General features: G+C 46.6%; 1 protein-coding gene across 1 annotated transcript in view; it reads left to right on the top strand.

Moving 5' to 3' along the window:
• Window positions 1-15769: 15769 nt before the first annotated feature.
• The window catches only part of HK2 (hexokinase 2), a 58684-nt gene continuing 55555 nt past the window's right edge, over window positions 15770-18898 (top strand). The window contains exon 1 of the mRNA XM_002757585.6: window positions 15770-16289. Within this exon, the coding sequence (XP_002757631.3) occupies window positions 16227-16289 (63 nt within the window). The 5' untranslated portion in view covers window positions 15770-16226. The remainder of the gene's footprint in view (window positions 16290-18898) is intronic.

The raw sequence follows: 18898 nt of genomic DNA, 5'->3' as shown, positions 1-18898 counted from the left end.
CTGCATGGGCTTGTGGGCCGTGGGTTGGACAAGCTTGATTCTGAGCATTTATACTTCCTTTTCTATGAACACTTCATAGTCTGCCTCTTTTTTCAAATGGAACAGTAATTTTTTCCTTACTGATTTGTAAAAGTAATTTATATTTCAGAAAGTTTGCTTATATATGGTGGGCTTGTCTTTAGTAATTAAAACATTTTAATGTGATTGAATTCAGCTTTCTTTCTTTTTTTTTTTTTCCAGTGGAGATGGGGTTTCACCATTGGCCAGGCTAGTCTCAAACTCCTGGCCTCAAGTGATCAGCCCACTTCAGCCTCCCAAAGTGCTAGGATTATAAGTATGAGCCATTGCACCTGAACAGGAGTCTGAACAACCATTGCACCTGAACAGGATTTTTTATTTTTTTGAGACAGATTCTTGCTCTGTTGCCCATGCTTGAGTGCAGTGGCATGATCTCAGCTCACTGCAACCTCTGGCTCCCAGGTTCAAGCAATTCTCCTGTCTCGGTGTCCCTAGTAGCTGGGACTATACTCACACACCACCATGCCAGCTAATTTCTCCGTTTTTAGTAGAGATGGGGTTTTACCATGTTGATCCAGGCTGGTCTTGAACCCCTGACCTCAGGAGATCCATCCACCTTGGCCTCCCAAATTGCTGGGATTATAGGCATGAGCCACCGTGCCTGGGCAATTCAGCTTTCTTTTAAGGCATCTGGGTTTTTGTGTGATACTTAGGAAAGCTTTAATTGGAGAGTATTGCATACATTCTCCTGTGACTTTTTCTTTTTTTTTTTTTTTGAGACGGAGTTTCTCTCTTGTTACCCAGGCTGGAGTGCAATGGCACGATCTTGGCTCACCGCAACCTCCGCCTCCTGGGTTCAGGCAATTCTTCTGCCTCAGCCTCCTGAGTAGCTGGGATTACAGGCACGCGCCACCATGCCCAGCTAATTTTTTGTATTTTTAGTAGAGATGGGGTTTCACCATGTTGACCAGGATGGTCTCGATCTCTTGATCTCGTGATCCACCGCTTCGGCCTCCCAAAGGATTTTTTCTAATAATTTAATTTTTTTACACAGAAATCTTTGTTCCATCTGTAATTTCTCTTGTTATAACCAATAAGATAGGAAAACAAGATAAGTTTTTCTTCCCAGATGGTCATCCTGATGTTCCAACACCTGATGTTCTAACAACATTTGCTGGTTAATCCATCTTTTCCCTGTGACTTGGAAAACCAAAACTTGATTATATGCTAAATGGCTCTACATGGCTCTGGAATTTTTACTCTGTCCACTGGTCTGTCTAATCATGTCTTGTGTCATGTTTTAAACTCTTTAACCTCTATTTTGATGTCAAAGGGGTTACAACAGGTTTTTAGGCTAGCGTTGGAGGTGGTGTTGCTATCTGGCAAAGCTAATGAGGTGGGTATGTGGAGACTGAATCCTTAATTCTGGCCTAAATAACTCTTCATTCAGCTCAGTGCCATCTACTACAAAACAGGTCCTGGCACTTTTAAGGAACACTGGTCTGGACTGTCTAGACACCACATCCTCTTCTCAGTTAAGCACCAAAACCACCCTGTGAGGCAGTGTGTTCTTGGATTATTTTGGCTTCAAGAAACAGACTCAATGAGGCTGGTTCAAACAGTAAGAGACATTATATGATACGTGTATCGGCAAGACTTGAATCTCAGCCATTTCATCAGAAGCTACACCACAAGACATCATAAGAAGGTCTCGCTCTCTTTTTAAAAAAATTTTATGAGCTTGAATACAGTTTTTTTGTTTGTTTATTCTTCGAGATGGAGTCTTCCTCTGTCTCCCAGGCTGGAGTACAGTGAGCCGAGATCAGGCTCTGCCTCCCAGGTTCAAGTGATTCTCCTGCCTCAGCCTCCTGAGTAGCTGGGATCACAGGTGCCCGCTACCACACCCAGCTAATTTTTGTATTTTTAGTAGAGATGGGGTTTCACCATGTTGGCCAGGCTGGTCTTGAACTTCTGACCTCAAGTGATCTGCCCACATCAGCCTACCAAAGTGCTGAGATTATAGGCGTGAGCCACCGTGCCCCACCTTGAATACAGTTTTGAAATAGAGACTGGCTCTGTCACCCAGGCTGGAGTGCAGTGGTGAGATCACTACTCTTTGCAGCCTCAACCTCCCTGGCTCAAGTGGTCCTCCCATCTCAGCCTCCTGAGTAGCTGGGATTATAGGCATGCACCACCATGTCCTGCTAATTTTTGTATTTATTGTAGAAATGGGGTCTCTCTATGTTGCTCGGGCTGGTCTCAAACCAGCCTGGGCCCAAGCAATCCACCTGGCTCAGCCTCCCAAGAGCTGGGATTACAGGTGTGAGGCACTGCGCCGAGCCTGAATACATGTCTATTTAAAGGTCTACTTCAAACATATTCGAATTCTGGCCTATGACAAGGACTGGGAACAAAAAAGTACAGATATTAGGGTTGAAGGGTAAAAAGAAAAAAATGAAAAGAAATAAACTACAGATAGAGGGGTCTTCCCTGGGCAGATGACAGTGTGCTTTGCATTAAAGAATAGTGAACCACTGACATCTGAGGTCTTAAAAAAAATTAAAAGTCAAAATGTAAAACTCCAAATGTTGGGAGGTGAAAAGAGAAGTAGGAAATTAGATAGAGGAGAGCAAAAATGGGGCAATACAGGGAGGAGATGTAGGAGGAGACAGATGACTGGAGGAGAACCAGTATTTCGGGTATTGTATCAGTCAGGATAAAATAGGTTATACTGAGTTAACAAATGACCTCAAATCTCAGGGGCTTAAAATTAAAAAGGTTTCTTTCTACTTGTCCGTTGCAGGTGGATGGGGACTTGTTCCATGTTGTCCTCACTTAGGGATCCAGAATGACAGAGGCTCTGTCTCTGTGCTTCCATGAGAGCCAAAGCTCAACTGTTTGTGTGCACGTGCTCAATTTTTCATTGGCCAAAGCAAGTCACATGCCTGTATCTAACTATAAAGGGACATGATTATGGAATTCTGCTATGAACTTAGAGAGAAGACTAGAAATATTTGGTGAACAGCACTAATGACTACTACAGGTAGTGAGTACAGCTTTTAGGGACATGAGCCATAGGGTGAATTAACCTGACTAAATGTTAGGACAGAACTCTGGGATGGAGTCATGCTGGCTCAGAAATCGGCTGATGTCCACTGGGGAGTGGCTGAGTTCTGATGACACCAGCTGTCTGCATGTGTTCTGTAGGCATGAGTTTGTCCTCAAGACCTTGCCAAAGGCTTAGCAATCAGTCCTATACACATGCAGACACAATTCCTGGGATGGCATGCCAGGAATGGGCTTTGCCCTAAAAAGCTGGTTTCTATAATTAATGATTTTGTTTTCATTCTGAAGTGATAGTGGGTAAGTAACTGTTGCAACAAAAAACAAAGAACAAAGAACAGGGTAAATTGTTCTTCTGGGTGTTTCAGCTGATACTTAATCTTAATTCCCTGAACTCCCATGTCCCCTTGAGATACCACACAATGTTGCAAATGGGAGCAGCCAACCCCACATTTTCCTTGCTGGCTAAAATTCTATCAATAGTGATGTTATACTTAGCTCTCTGACAAGATTTAGAGAAGCAGTTTTGTAATGTTCTCTGACTGGCCAATAAGCAAGCGTCTCTCTGCCATTTTGAGTGCCAGCCTTCTCATTCTGCAGAAGTATAAATATTAAATAAAGCTTCACTGTGTTCTGGGATGACAGAGCCATATATTCTATTGCGATTAACCACCAATTTCTAAATTGTCTGTCTGGGTTACCCTGAAGGAGGCAGATGAACCTCAGCACCCGTGAAGCACTGACACGGGGGACATTGCTGGCTGTCTACTACATCCCTTCTTCTCTCTAAAAACCCTGATATTGTTTGGGATCCATCAGATCACTAAGGGGAAGGTGACCCCATCCTCAGCTGTAGGGGTAGGTTCTGTTTAGTCTAAGCCAGGGTGTTTTAGCCTCAGCACTGTTGATCTTCTGGGCTGGATAGTTCTTTGTAGTGAGGGCTATAGCAGGTATTAGAGGATGTTTAGCAGCATCCCTGCCAAGAGCATGCCCTGGTGTAGTTGAACAGCCCAAAATTCCTCCAGATATTGTCAAATGTCTTCTGGGAGGCAAACTCTCACCCAGTTGAGAGCCACTGGTATAAGCTCACCACTATAATCCTATTGCTCTTTCCAGGTAACTGGTTTAAGAATGGGTACGTGACAATTGGCTAATGAGATTAAGGGGAAAGAAAGCTGCTGAGGGGTTTCAGGAAACATTTTTTTTTCCTTATAAGAAAGAAACTTGGGAGGAGATGGTTTCCTTCTCTTTCTCTGGATCTTGTTTACATTTGAAACCTGGTCACATTGCAGTCATCTCAGCACCCATTTGAAGATGAAGCGAACTCAGAGGGAGGCAGAGCCAAGAGAGTCTCCGAGAAGCAGGGCCAGAGCCCTGATGCACCAGCCTCGAGCCCGGCCTGGAACCTGGCCCACTGCTGGGCAGCTTTATTATTTGAAACAACAAATATCCTTATTGTTAGAGACAGAGTGTCCTGTTACTTGCATCAGAAGTGACATTCTAACTGAAGTCATTGAAAAAAAGTGTTACAGAGAGAGGTCGTGCTGGAGCTGCCAGAAACAGGGGCCTCGCTCATTTCTGCTGGGACAAGCTTCTTCCTAATTAGAAGCAACACATATTGCCCATCTCTAAAGTGACAGGAGGTTGAGAAGTTTACTTGGATTTTGGCAAGTTCATAAGAAGAAAACTGGGCTCCCACTGGCTGGAGGGGTGGGATGAGGCAGCTATGGAGATAAGAAGCAGATGCTACTTATGCAGGAAGAGATATGGGCTCAGAGAAACACAAAGGCATCAAACTGGTGCTTAGAGGGTGAAGGAGTCAGATTTAGATGCTAAGACTGACACTAACTCATCAGATCTCCCAAGCTCAGAAACCAAAACACTCCCAGTCATGTGAGAGTCCTGGTTTTTCTCACTGGCTGCACATTGGAATTGCCTGCAGAGCTTTAAAAAATATTGATGCCTTGGTCCCACCCACACAGTTACTTATGTATTGAATTGGGGTGTGACCTGGACACAATCTTTTAAAAATTTTTAATTATGATTTTTTTGTGGATTCAGATGTCTTTACTACTCTCCTTTCTTTCCTTCTCTCTCTTTCTTTCTTTTTCTTTTCTTCTCTCTCTTTCTTTTTTTGATAGAGTCTTGCTCTGTCACTCAGGCTGGAGTGCAGTGGCACGATCTTGGCTAACTGCCACTTCTGCCTCCCAGGTTCAAGCAATTCTCCTGCCCCAGCCTCCTGAGTAGCTGGGATTACAGGTGCCCACTACCACTCATGGCTAATTTTTTGTATTTTTAGTAGAAACGGGGTTTCACCGTGTTGACTAGGCTGATCTTGAACTCCTGACCTTGTGATTCACCCACCTCGGCCTCCCAAAGTGCTGGGATTACAGGCCTAAGCCACTGCTCCTGACCTCATCCTTTCTACTATATTGTGCTGTCTTCACACAGTAGGCCCTTTTCTTAATTTAATTCAAGTGTGTGTGTGTGTGTGTGTGTGTTTATGCGTATGCGTGTGGTTTGCAAAGAGATAATACTTGTGCCTCGTACAAGACTATACGATAAGGTCTCTTTCCTATGCCTGTCTCCCAGTCCCCAATTCTTCTACCTAGAAGAGAGTTTATGACTATACACAGGCATATGTTCATTTTATTTTCAGTTACTCTGTATACACCAATGGTAACTTGCTCTGCACATTGTTCTACACCCCACTTTTAAAACTTAACCATGTTTTGTAGGCCATTCCATATTAATATTTTTAGAGCTTCTCTTTTTTCTTTTAGTATGGTAGCCAGTTAATTGTGTGAATATGCTCTAAGCTACCTAACCAGTCCCCAAATGATAGCATTTAGCATGGTCCCAGTCTTTATATGGCAAAGGATGTTGCCAATGAATAACCTTACACAGAATGTATGGGTGTACCTGTAAAAATGGGATTGCTGGGTCAAAGGGCAGATGTACTTATAATTGATAAAGAGTGTCAAATTGACATCATGGAGGCTATGTTCTCCCACCTACAATGTATTCTTCCATTATAATAGTGAACAACAAAACACAACGCTTGGGAACTTAAACTGTGCAAGGAACTCAGAAGAATAGATTAAGTAGAGAAGCTTAACAGTGCTGCATGAATTTCATTTCCTCTTAGAGAAATCTGTTTACTTTGAAGAGTGCCTCTTTTCCGATGGTAAGGTATTAACATATTAACGTATTAACAATCAAATCATTATTTGATTTTTGTTCAGCTAATGGGCAAAAAATGGTATGTCAATATGGCTTAAATTTGCATTCATCATTATTCTGGGTGATGTTAATCATCTTTTCATGTATCAAATAGCCATTTGTTCCTTTCCTGTTAAATCTCTAATGTGTCCCTTACCCAAGGGTTGGATTTCTTTTTCTTAGTAATTTGAAAAAGCTCTTTATATAGCAGGAAAATGAACCTTTTGTTTCTGATATATATTTTTGTCTAGATTGTCTTTAGGCTTTGCTTAATAGAGACTCTTTTATGACACTTAGGTTTTTAGTCTTATTTAGAAATGGCTTCCTGAGTCTAATATTTAAAAAGTAAATGAATACGCTTCTTGCCATGGTTTACGGAAATTTTGGGGGTAGTCCTACTTGTTTACTTTTCCATATGAACATTATAATCAGCCTGGTTTCTTTTAAGTTCATTATTTTTAGGTGGATTGCATTAAAAATTTATGGATGAACCTAAGAGGAGGTGAAATTCATGAAGTACTGTTGGGACTCCCTATTTGTCCCAGTTTTCTTCTGAGTTCCTTGCACAGCTGAAGTTCCCAGGAATTTAATCTTTTTTCTACTATTATAGTAAAAGAAAATATGCCATTAATATCTTACAAAATTTTTTTTATAAAAAGACAGGGTCTCACTCTATCATCCAGCCTGGTGTACAGCAGCTAGATCATAGCTCACTGCAGTCTTGAACTCCTAGGCTCAAGTGATCTTCCCAGAGCCTCAGCCTCTAGAGTAGCTGGGACTACAGATGCACACCACCATGCATGGCTAATTTTTAAATTTTGTGTAGAGATGGGAATATTGCTATGTTTTCCAGGCTGATCTTGAACTCTTGGCCTCAAGTGATCCTTCCACCTTGGCCTTCCAAAATGCTGAGATTACAGGCATGAGCAATCACACCCAGCCCTCATTAACATCTTTTGATTATGAATTTGGCATCAGGATTATTAAAAGCTTTTCAGGTGACTCTAATACTGAGTGGACAAGGAGCAGGAAGGGAGGGGTATTCTGGGTCAGCTGGCTGTAATCCAGGAAGGAGTATTTTGTCATTGATACTGTTTAGAATTGCCAGCCTATGGTGATAATTAAAAAGAACCATACAGGCTAAAGATTTTATTATTGTTTATAAATTCTCTGCAGCAAGTACTTCTCATTGCTTGTACCCAGGGCCAACCACTCCCACCCTCCTGTTCCAAAGAGCAGTCATGGTTGAGAAGCATTGCCTTGGAGTCTTCCAGCTCTCTCCCCACTTCACACTCAATCACTTCTCGTGTTCTGTTCAGGGTACTTCTTACATTTTCCTTACTTCTTTCTCCTCTTCTCTGTCTTTCTGCCATGAGTCTAGTAGAGGCCTCCAGCATCTTTTCTCAGGACTCTGGTTTCACTCTTCTACCAATCTATCTTCCATATTGCTTCCAGCCCAGGCCCTGGGTCTTTAAGCACTGATGGGATTCTATTACCTCCCGCCCTTTCAGCTGAGCCCTGCCTACTTGCCCAGCCTCCTTTCTGCCACTCCCCACTAAAATCGTCTCTCTAGATAAGAGCACTGCATTTCCATTTGGAACAAACCAATCTCTCCCATGTCCCTGAAACTCCACATTTGCTAGTCTTGACTCTTGGACTTTTTTTCTTTTATTTTTTGAGACAGAGTCTCTCCCTCTGTTGCCCAGACTGGAGTGTAATGGTGTGATCTTAGCTCACTGCAACCTCTGCCTCCTGGATTCAAGTGATTCTCTTGCCTCAGCCTCCCAGGAGCTGAGATTACAGGTACCCACCACCAAGCCTGGCTAATTTTTGTGTTTTTAGTAGAGACGGTGTTTCACCATGTAGGCCAGGCTGGTCTTGAACTCCTGACCTCAAATGATCCAGACACCTGGCTTTTTAACCACTGCGTTCTTATAGAATAGGGGGCTTGATATTATGAGCAGTGTGTTTAGAAAACTGGATTCAGGATCTACTAAGTACCAGGCTCTGAACTAAAGATTTTGCTTATTCCACATCCTGATCTCCATTGTGGGGATGAGGAAACTAGGGCTCAGAGAGGCCCAAGACCCCAGTGTTGCCAGCCTCAGCATGCCTCCGTGCCCTTCTCATGCAGATTGTTGGAGGCATATACCCATGGCCCCATGTCCATTAGGATGAGAAGATCAGGCGTGACAGCCCTCACATTTGGGATGGCCTTGGATGGGACCCCCTGGCAATATTTCCTAGTGGCCTTTTCCTGACTGACAGAATCTGTGGACCGGTGCTGGGTTACACCTTGTGTATAGAGAGGATAAATCATCCAGATCCAGGTCAACTCATTTATAGTCAGTTTTCCTGGTGCTAATTTACCTCCTGACTACTTTTCCCCTGATTTAACTAAAATCAAGTACAGATTTTCTATTTTTTAATCTTTCTGATATATATTTTGGATGTCAGAAAGCCAGTTTGTCTAAGGGCATTTTAAACTTACCACATTCAGTGACTGTTGCGAGTGGTGGAGGTGTGTTAGGCTTTGGGACTTGCCAGCCCCTTTGAACATCTTTCTTATGTTTTGGGACTTTTCTGTGTTTTGGCTCCTCACTCCCTGAGCCTACTTTCCCTCTTGCAGCTAGGGCATGGTAATGTGATCCAAGCTCTGCCAACCAGCTGTAAAGTTTCAATTCAGAAATAAATACCATAAAAAAGGATGTGCTATGCAGAATTCCTTTTATCAAGGATGCTGGGAGACAGACATTCCGCTGTCAAGGTGGCTGCGGCACCTCCAGGCTGTAGCATCCCATGTTCAGTGTTAGGAATGTGGGCAGAGATGCCAGCACAGTAGCCATAGCAATAGCATTCCCCCGGCAGAGTTTAGTGGTATAACTCAAGCATCACTCTTGGCTGGTTAGCCTCTGAGCCTGATCCTCTGCCCCTCCTGAAGAGCCTGCAAGAGACTTAAATATTCAATAAACTCATTTTCTATGTAAATTAGCTTGAATGGTTTTGTTTGCAACTGTGACAGATAAAGCGGGGTGTTGTGTATACATGTGGCTTCCATTTTTCCGTTTTAACTGCTTTCCAAATGCCTTTCCTTTTTTTTTTTTTTTGAGACGGAGTTTCGCTCTTGTTACCCAGGCTGGAGTGCAATGCTCACCGCAACCTCTGCCTCCTGGGTTCAGGCAATTCTCCTGCCTCAGCCTCCTGAGTAGCTGGGATTACAGGCATGCGCCACCAATGCCCAGCTAATTTTTTGTATTTTTAGTAGAGACGGGGTTTCACCATGTTGACCAGGATGGTCTCGATCTCTTGACCTCATGATCCACCCGCCTCGGCCTCCCAAAGTGCTGGGATTACAGGCTTGAGCCACTGCGCCCGGCCTCCAATGCCTTTCTTTCCCAATCCCTCAAATACATACATTATAGTTTAGCTGTGAAACATAGGACACAGTATTAAATATAATAGGATGCATAGACTCATGAGTATTTACATGTAGGGCAGGCCCACCCTTAAAATTTTCTATGTGATCCCATCACTTATGATATGCTGCAAACTCGATAAATCCTAATTAGAAGAAGGAATATTTGGCAGTTGGAGGTCATTTGGCAAGGTGGTCTCTTCCCAGGACAGTTCCCTGAAGCCTGATGGCTAGGATCAGGTCAGTTATATGTGGAACCAGTGCCAGCACCAGCCTTGTGTAAGATCAGGAAACTGGCATTTGCAGTCGGACCACCCTTGGCCAACTCTGGCCTGTGTCTCTGTCTCTTCTCCTTCAGAACTCTACCATGTGTAAAGACAGATACATGTTTGCCTCCTAATGATAGACTTTTCTATTCTATTTGTTTTATGTGTTCATTTACATCTCTGACTAAATAGTTAATCCCTCAGGCACAAGACCCACATTTTGTGTTTCTTTTTGTATTTCACTTTGAGGGGAGGTCCTGAACACTGTAAGGGTTTACTAATCATTTGCTGATTGGTTTCCTTCCTGGGGCTGTGGAGCATAAATTACATGGCCGCCTGTTTCTTCACTTTTCAACATCTCTGTGTGTGCATTTGTGTACATGTGCATGTATGTGTATGAGAGAGAGTGATCTGAGATTCAATAAATAATAAACTTGAGGAATGGAATTTGGAGGCAGAAAAATCACAGAAACAAGTCAGCCTTATGTGGGTAGCCTCCCCTTAGTTTGCCATGTATCAACTGAGGTTTATAACAGTACTTATTCCAACCACCTCCCAGGATTACTGGGAACTTTGTAAGAGATAACATGTACTTAAAGTACCTCATGATTATTATCTGGTCCACCAGAGGGGAGTGGAGAAGAGGCATTAAAACTAGTGTGTGAAGAAAGCATCATAGCTGACCCAACCACACTGGCTTTGGTCCTACCTCCCTGGAGACAATGCATTTTGTAGCACCAGGCTATTGAATTTCCAACTGATTGTAGGCAGCAGGCATCCTCCTCTTCATTGTCCCTCACCCATCCCAGCCAAAGCCATCAATTCTACCTCTGACTTCACAGTATCTAAACCCATAAGCTTCCTCCCTGCCCACTCTCATCTTGGCTTAGGTCCTAGTCTTACCTTACAGCTTCTGCCTCTTCTTGCCTTTGGTCTCCGACCTCCTTCCCTCCTCATCCATGTGGAGGGCAGTTATTGCCCTAAAAAAGCAAATGTGATTGTATACTTTTCTGCTTTAAGAATCTTTGGGTGGGGCATGGTGGCTCACGCCTGTAATCCCAGCACTCTGGGAGGCTGAGGTGGGTGGATCGCTTGAGGTCAGCAGTTTGAGACCAGCCTAGCCAACATGGGGAATCCCCATCTCAACTAAAAACATAAAAATTAGCTGGGCCTAATGGTGCGTGCCTATAATCCCAACTACTTAAGAGGCTGAGGCAGGAAAATTTCTTGAACCTAAGAGGCAGGGGTTGCAGTGAGCAGAGATGGTGCCACTGCACTCCAGCCTGGGTGACAGAGCAAGATTCCATCTAAAAGAAACCAAAAAACAAACAACAAACACACAAATGAAGAACCTTTGTTGGATATCTAAGTCTATATATCTATAGCATGTCTATATCTGAAGAGGGAAGCCCAGTTATGAGGCTGCTACAGTTAGGTGAGAGATATTGGATATGTGATCTAGGGTAGATGGAGAAATGGGAAAAGATTTGGGAAATAGGCGGGGCATGGTGGCTCACGCCCATAATCCCAGCACTTGGGAGGCTGAGATGGGTGGATTGCCTGAGGTCAGGAGTTCAAGATCAGTCTGGCCAACATGGTGAAACCCCATCTCTACTAAAAAATACAAAAAAATTAGCTGGGCATGGTGGCGTGTGCCTGTAATCCCAGTTACTCGGGAGGCCGAGGAAGGGGAATTGCTTGAACCAGGGAGTTGGAGGTTGCAGTGATCTTGGCTGCCTGGGCGACAGAGCAAGATCATGCTGCTGCCTGGGTGACAGAGCAAGACTCTGTCTCAAAAAAAAAAATTGAGAAATAATGTATAAAACTATAAACTCTACGTGTGTGTGTGTTGTTACACAACATGTGAACAATGGTCATCTCTAAGATTCTTCTATGAATTCATTCAATAAATGTTTATCGCATGTCTGCCATTTGTCAGGCACCATTTTTGGCAATGCAAACATGAAGGAATGACATAGGCACAGAGCCTACTCTCTTAGCTTATCATCTGTTGAAGAGAGGAAGAACATGGTGAAAATAAATAAGAAGTCAACTAGGGCCAAGTGATAGTGACTTGGGTAACTATTTGAGATAAACTAGTTAGGGAAAGCCTTCTGAGATGAGGTAGGAGGTGGGGACTTGATTCTAGAGGTCTGTTGGAAGGATTCATAGTTATCAAGAAGTTTTGCTGAGAGCATCTGTTATCCCAGCTATTTGGGATGCTGAAGTGGGAGGATTGCTTGAGCCTAGGAGTTCAAGACCAGCCTGGGCAACATATGGAGATACTGCTTAAAAAAAAAAAAAAAATCCAGGTGTGGTGGTTCATGCCTATAATCCCAGCACTTTGGAAGGCTGAAAGTTTTCCAAAAATTTCCACTTTTTGGAAGGCTGAAAAAATTTTTTCTATTTTTTAGTAGAGATGGGGTTTCACCATGTTGGCCAGACTGATCTTGAACTCCTGACCTCAGGCAATCCACCCACCTCAGCCTCCCAAGTGCTGGGATTATGGGCGTGAGCCACCATGCCCCGCCTATTTCCCAAAGGCTGAAGTGGGCGGATCACAAGGTCAGGAGTTCAAGACCAGCCTGACCAACATAGTGAAATCCTGTCTCTCCTAAAAAAAAAAAAAATTAGCTGGTCATGGTGGTGGGCGCCTGTAATCTCTGTTCCTTGGGAGACTGAGGCAGGAGAATTGCTTGAACCTGGGAGGTGGAGGTTGCAGTGAGCCAAGATCCTGCCATTGCACTCCAGCCTGGGCAACAAGAGTGAAACTCCATCTCAAAAAAAAAAAAAAAAAAGTTTTGCTGAGAGGCTAGATGGATCATGGATTTTTTCCCCGTTTATCCATATATTCTTATTTTTCAACAATGAGCATTGGGCTAAGACTGGACCAGCTAGATTAGACTTCCAGATTTAACACCTGGAAGTCACTGCCCCCTTTCCATGGCGATGACTCAACAACCCAGAGGTTACCTACCTTTTTTCTAGAAATTTCTGCATAATCTGCCCATTAATTTGCATGTGACTAAAAGTGGGTAGAAATACGAGTGCAGAACTGCCTCTAAGCTGCTACTCTGGGCACACAGCCTGTGGGATAGCCCTACTCTGCAAAGAGCAGTGCCTCTGCTCCTGCTGTACACTGCCACTTCAATGTAAGTTGCCATCTAATGCTACCACCTTGCCTTTGGATTCTTTACTGGGTGAAGTGGAGAATCCTCCCAGACTAAGTCCAAATGTTGGGGCTGCCTTCCCTGCATCACGAGGAGTTACTTGAGTGGAACCTCAATGAGGAAGAAGAATGAGCTGGAGACATGTCTGGAGAATATTCCAGATAGAAGCAAAGGGAAGAAGAAAGAATCTTGGGTGAGAAAGAGTTTGCATTTTTGAGGAAAGCACGCTGGTGTGAATGCCAAGCAGTGTCCTGGGGAAGAACTTAGGAGGTGTCCAAGGGCATGGAGAGAAGCAGTCAGATGCAGGGTCTGTTTTGTAGATGGAAGTAACTGCTTGCTGATGGATTGACTGGCTGTGAGGGTGAGCGGCAAGAAGGAATCGAAGATGAGTTAGGGTGGATGGCAATGTCGTTTGCTGAGACAACTGGGAAAGAAAAAGATTTGGGAATAAAAGTTGAGTTCAGTTTTCGACATGGTAAGTGTGATATGCTAGTCACTTCAGTGGAGATAACAAATGGCAGCTGGAGAAATAAGCCTACAACTCCAGGAGAGGTCCTCACTGTAGATTTGCTATGGTGAATCAACAGTCATGGGGCTGGGAAGGATCCCCCAGGGAGAAACTGTAACTAGTTCAGAAAAGAGGGTGGAGGGCAGCCCTGGAATATCCCAGCATTTATCAATAGAATAAACAGGGGCTGAAGAGCCTGGCGAGTGAGGTTAGCCGGAAACCAGCAGAGCGGAGCACTGGTGCTCTTACTGAGTGAGGAAGGTGTGTCCAGGTGGAGTATGTAATTAACTGTCCTCAACATCACTGAGAGCAGGCGTAAGACAAGGGCAGGGAAGAGAAGAGATGCAAGATTTGGCAACATGTAGGTCATTATGATGACGATGACAAAAGCAGCTTGAGCTCAATTCTGTCTGGAGTATAGGTAAGGAGGGTTGAGAACGTGCATTTGGAAGGGTACATAGTTCTCAAGTTTTGCTGAGTGCATCCATAATCCCAGCTATTTTGGGACGCTGAAGTGGGAGGATTGCTTGAGCTCAGGAGTTCAAGACCAGCCTAGGCAACATATGGAGACCCTGCTTTAAAAAAAAAAAAAAAGGCTTTGCTGAAAGGCTAGATGGATCATGGATGTTTTCCCCCTTTTAATCCATATACTCTTATTTTTCAATAATGAGCATTGATTACTTATACAATAAAAATTTTAAGCCTATACACATTGCAGACAGCATCCCACTGTTTGAGAGAAAAACTCCTCAGTAGAACATGGCAAACTTTCATCTTCCTTCCCTGAACCTTTTCTAACCTTAGGCTTGCCATTCTCCGCCAGTGCCAATCTCATGTCTCCTGAAATCAGTATTGAAGTCACGATTTCATTTTTGCCAGTTTCCATTGTGTGTGTGTGTGTAAATTTGGAGTCTAGTGTCAAGTATTAGCTGGGGCTGGGGCTCCCACTCCTCTCAGCATTGGTAAGTCCCCTCACCCACCTCATCCCACATCCAAGATCATCCAATTACACACTTATCATCCCCAGTTCATTCACGTTATCAGTCCCAGAGCTACAGATGTTCCTTTTCCACCTCCTACTTCCCCGGCTCTTAGAGAGGCAGCATGGGATAATGGGGGAAGCGAATAGGGCCTTAAAGTAGAGGAACAGGGGTTCTCTGCCCCATCTGCCACTTATTAACTATGTGACCTCGGGCAAATCTCTTTTCTTTTTGAGACAGGGTCTCCCTCTGTCACCTAGGCTGGAGTACAGTGGTTTCATCACAGCTCACTGCAGCCTCAAACTCCTGGGCTTAAGCCATCCTTCCACCGCAGCCTCCTGAACAGCAGGGTTCATAGGCTACAGGCACATACCACCACGTCCAGCTAATTTATTTATCTATTTTTATTTGGGAAGATGGGAGTCTCACTATAACGTCCAGGCTGGTCTTGAACTCCTGGTCTCAAGCAATCTTCCAAACTTGGACTCCCGAAGTGCTGGGATTACATGTGTGAGTCCAGGCCTTGGGCAAGTCTCTTAACGACCTGGTTTGCCTCAGTTTCCTCATCTGTAAAACGGGGTTAGTAAAACCCACATCCTACCAGTGGTGTAAAGGATGGGCCGACTCTTGTATTGCCTGCTCCAGTGCGATCAGCAGCTAAGGCGGCTCGCTTTCCCGCTGTGCTACAATAGGTAAGAACCAGGATGCTTTAGACGTGTGACTGGGCCGTGGGAGACCCTCACATGATCCCGAGATGCCAGACAGTGTCTCTTCGCACAGAGCTTGTGCTGGTCCAGTGACCCATTTTTCTAGTCGCCCCACACCCCGGGTCCGCGATCACGCTCCCCCCACCCATAGCCGAGGCTGACGCGGCGGTGGCTCATGCGCCTTTCCGCCTCAGCCTTTCGCCACGGACCACACGTCCCATCTCAGGCGCCCCGCCCCCCGCCCCCGGCGCGCCTCCCTGTCTGTCGGCTCGGGTGTCGGAGCGGCCGCGCCCGCGAGCCGTGAGCGCTGATTGGCTGCACCGCCGCGGCGGGCGGCCCGCCGGCGCACACACCCTCCCCGCGCAGCCAATGGGCGTGTGCACGTCACGGACTTGGAGGCCCGCGGGCCGGCCGCCCCTCAGTAAGCCACATTGTTGCACGAAACTCCAGCGCAGGAGTCCTGGGCCGCCGCGGGCAACATCTTGTCACTCAGCTAAGATCCGCGGGCGGGAGCCACGCGCGTGTGAGCCGAGAGGTCCCATTGCCCAAGTGGAGCCCGGCTGCGATTCTTCTCAAGTTGAGGCTCAGTGAGCCTGTGGCCGAAGTTAGCGCCTTGACGTGGGACAAGCCGACACGTCGCCAGAAGGGTACTGAGGCGCCTTTTAGCAGTTGAGACGCCAAAACGCCGTCCCCGGAGACCCGTGCCCCAGGCAGCCGGGCGCACCCTCGCCGTTAGCCTTCTTTGTGCGCCGCCAGGACTCCCAGCCCCCTGCCAGGCAGCCTAGCCGCGGCACAAAGCAGCCGGACCGCGCCGCCCGTCTCTCCGCACGCGCCCCCGCCTCGGTTTCCCAACTCTGCGCCGTCGGGCCGCGACAGGATGATTGCCTCGCATCTGCTCGCCTACTTCTTCACAGAGCTCAACCACGACCAAGTGCAGAAGGTAAGTTGGCGCGGGCAGGGCGGCGGGCTGGGCTCCGGCAAAGTGGCGTGGGCTCCGGGAGTCTCCTCCTCGACCCTGCGGGGACCCGCTTCCTTCCCACCTGGGGCCCGGGACGCGGAAAAAGTTTGGGCAGCCGGGACACTCCGGGGCGCCTGGAGCCACGTCCGCTAGGCACCGCTGGCGAGTGAGCGCCGGCGGGGAGCCGGGGTCGCGCTCCGCCTAGCTCCCTCCCTCCCAGCTCTCTGGCACGCGCTCACGTTCTCTCCCCCAGCCCCTTTTTCCCGGTTACTGGAGGGACTGGTCACCCCACACGTGGTCTGGGATTGCTGCACCCACGTGGAAGGGAGCCCCCTTCAGCAGCGCGAGTTCCGGCGAGAGCACGTGGGGAGAATCGTGGCTGCGGTAGGCGGCTCAGCTGCCGCGTGGAGCCGCCGGGGGCCGTCAGCGCTGGCGGACCGCGTGAGGGAGACAAGCGGTTCCCTCCTCTTCCCTCGCGGCCCCGCGAGGATAGGCTTGGGTGAAGCTGACCCGGGAAGGTGTAGGAAAGGGGCAGAGGAGCTCTGCCCGCCGCGCCCTCTCCCCGGAACTGTGGCGCCCAGAGCTGAGGCTTGGCGACGGGCGTCCCCCACTAACCCTCGCCCCCCCAATCTGCCTCGGGACCGCCCCGCCTCGTGTCCCAGGGCCTGCCTCCGAGTCAGGGGAAGGCTTTGGTTTCTTTCTGGTTTGCTCCAAAAGTTACTCGGAGAGGGCCAATCCCCCGCGTTCCTGGATTCCTTGAGATTTGTGTCCTTCCGAAAATGACCTTTTTCTTGTCTTAGGCCTCAACCTGTCTGCGCCCACCTCGCTCTCCGCAGCTCCCTACTGCGGAGCGCTCACCCGGGCTGGGTCATTTGCATAAGAAAGCCTAGGGCCCAGCTGGGAACCTCACATTCCCCGCCTCGGGGTGTGGGGGTGGAGACGGGGACGAGCTGGGCTAGGGGCGCTCTCAGAATTGAGTTTCTGAAGGGCCCCGGATAAGGGATTGGCTCCTGGTCCGGGCCAGGGCTACGATTTGAGGTAGGGGACAAGTTGGGAAGGGATTAGGGGGAGGGAGTTGTTTTAGAGCCGGAGGCAACTGAGCGTTACTCAATTACATACTTGAAATATCAATGTCTGGTGGGAACACATTTTTTGGAAAATGTCTTGACGTTATCGTTCTGTGCGACAACCTGCTCGTACTCCCATTCTGGAGGTCCCGAGGGCATGGGAGGCACTTTGATGTAGTGATGGCAGGTGAACCTCCAAGGAAAGCAAGAGTTACTCAGCCTCAGTCTAGAGGAGCGAGCAGAGGCGGTTGGTTTACTTGAGTTTTACTGTTTGTAAACGGCTGTTATTCTCCAACTAATTCCTTAAGATTTGTGTTCTTCCGAAAACGAGCTTTTTCTTGTCTTAGTGCTCGTCTTGTCTGTGCCCACCTCGCGCTCCGCAGCTCCGGACAGCGGAGCGCTCACCTCAGCCGGGTCATTTGCATAAGAAAGAGCCTCCGGCCCAGCCGGGAACCTCAGGTTCCCCGCCTCTGCACCTTAATTCAGTTTATTTAAAAAAGTGTCTTTGAACTGGCAGGATTTTGGTAACTTCTTAACTTCCAAGAACTCTTGGGAAGGCTATCATCTCTTGGCAAGTCCTAAAATACACAGTGGAGGATCATTAATCTCAGGGAGTTCTTTTTGTATTACACAGGACATTCGAATCCTTGCATAAATCCACTCTTCCTCAATTCAGAGGTGGGCACTAGGACTGGAGCCCTGGTGGCCTTATACCGCTCTCAGTCTTGGAATGGGGGTCATCTCTCGGCTCCCAGAGTGGAACTGGAATTAGCCAGGATATCTGGAAATGAGTTGTAGTTCCTCTCTTGTGGTTTATTAACCACAGGACCCTGAGCCTCTTTGGACAGCCCGTTTCTTTTTGTAAAATGCCAATAATAACAGCAGGCTTGTCCATTTTATGGAGTTGTGATGACTAAGCACAGCAGTGTGCAACTGTCATTCCTGTAGGCTTCTTTTCTTTACCTGTCAGTTTGAGAAGTGTCCCTGAGGACACTTAGGTGTATTTCTTCTAAACTACCAATGGGGGCAGAATTGAATCAGGCCTTTAACTCAATAGGTGTCAGAACCTGGGTCTCCCAGCTTAGGTGAGCCAACCTGTTTGATTCCAATGGCAGTTAGAAAGAAAGCAGAGAAAGGCTCAGAGAATATCTTGGAATCATCTTTCTGAGCTGCCATTGGAAAGAAGATTTAAGAGGGAGGAATGAGTATTGAGTATAACTTTAGAGTCTTTTGAAAAGACCTTTTGATGTGGACCCTTCTGAAATCCCCTTGTGATAACATCATCTTACGTATTCTGGGTTGTAGTCTGATGACATGGAAGGCTTGGGTTCACCCCTGCCCAGCGAGGTCACTTGTCTCCTGATGGACAAGACCATGTTTTGAGGCATTCGAGATGACAATAAGAGTTATTTGCTTACTTTTGCAACATTTTGGAACTCAGGAGTGACAGCAGAGCACCTACTGTGTACCTGGCACTGTTCTAAGCTCTTTAGGTATGTCAGCTTATTAACATTCAAATCAATA

This window comes from Callithrix jacchus, chromosome 14, assembly GCF_049354715.1.
Source record: "Callithrix jacchus isolate 240 chromosome 14, calJac240_pri, whole genome shotgun sequence".
Taxonomy (NCBI): Eukaryota; Metazoa; Chordata; class Mammalia; order Primates; family Cebidae; genus Callithrix; species Callithrix jacchus.
This window is presented reverse-complemented; position numbering and strand designations above follow the sequence as displayed.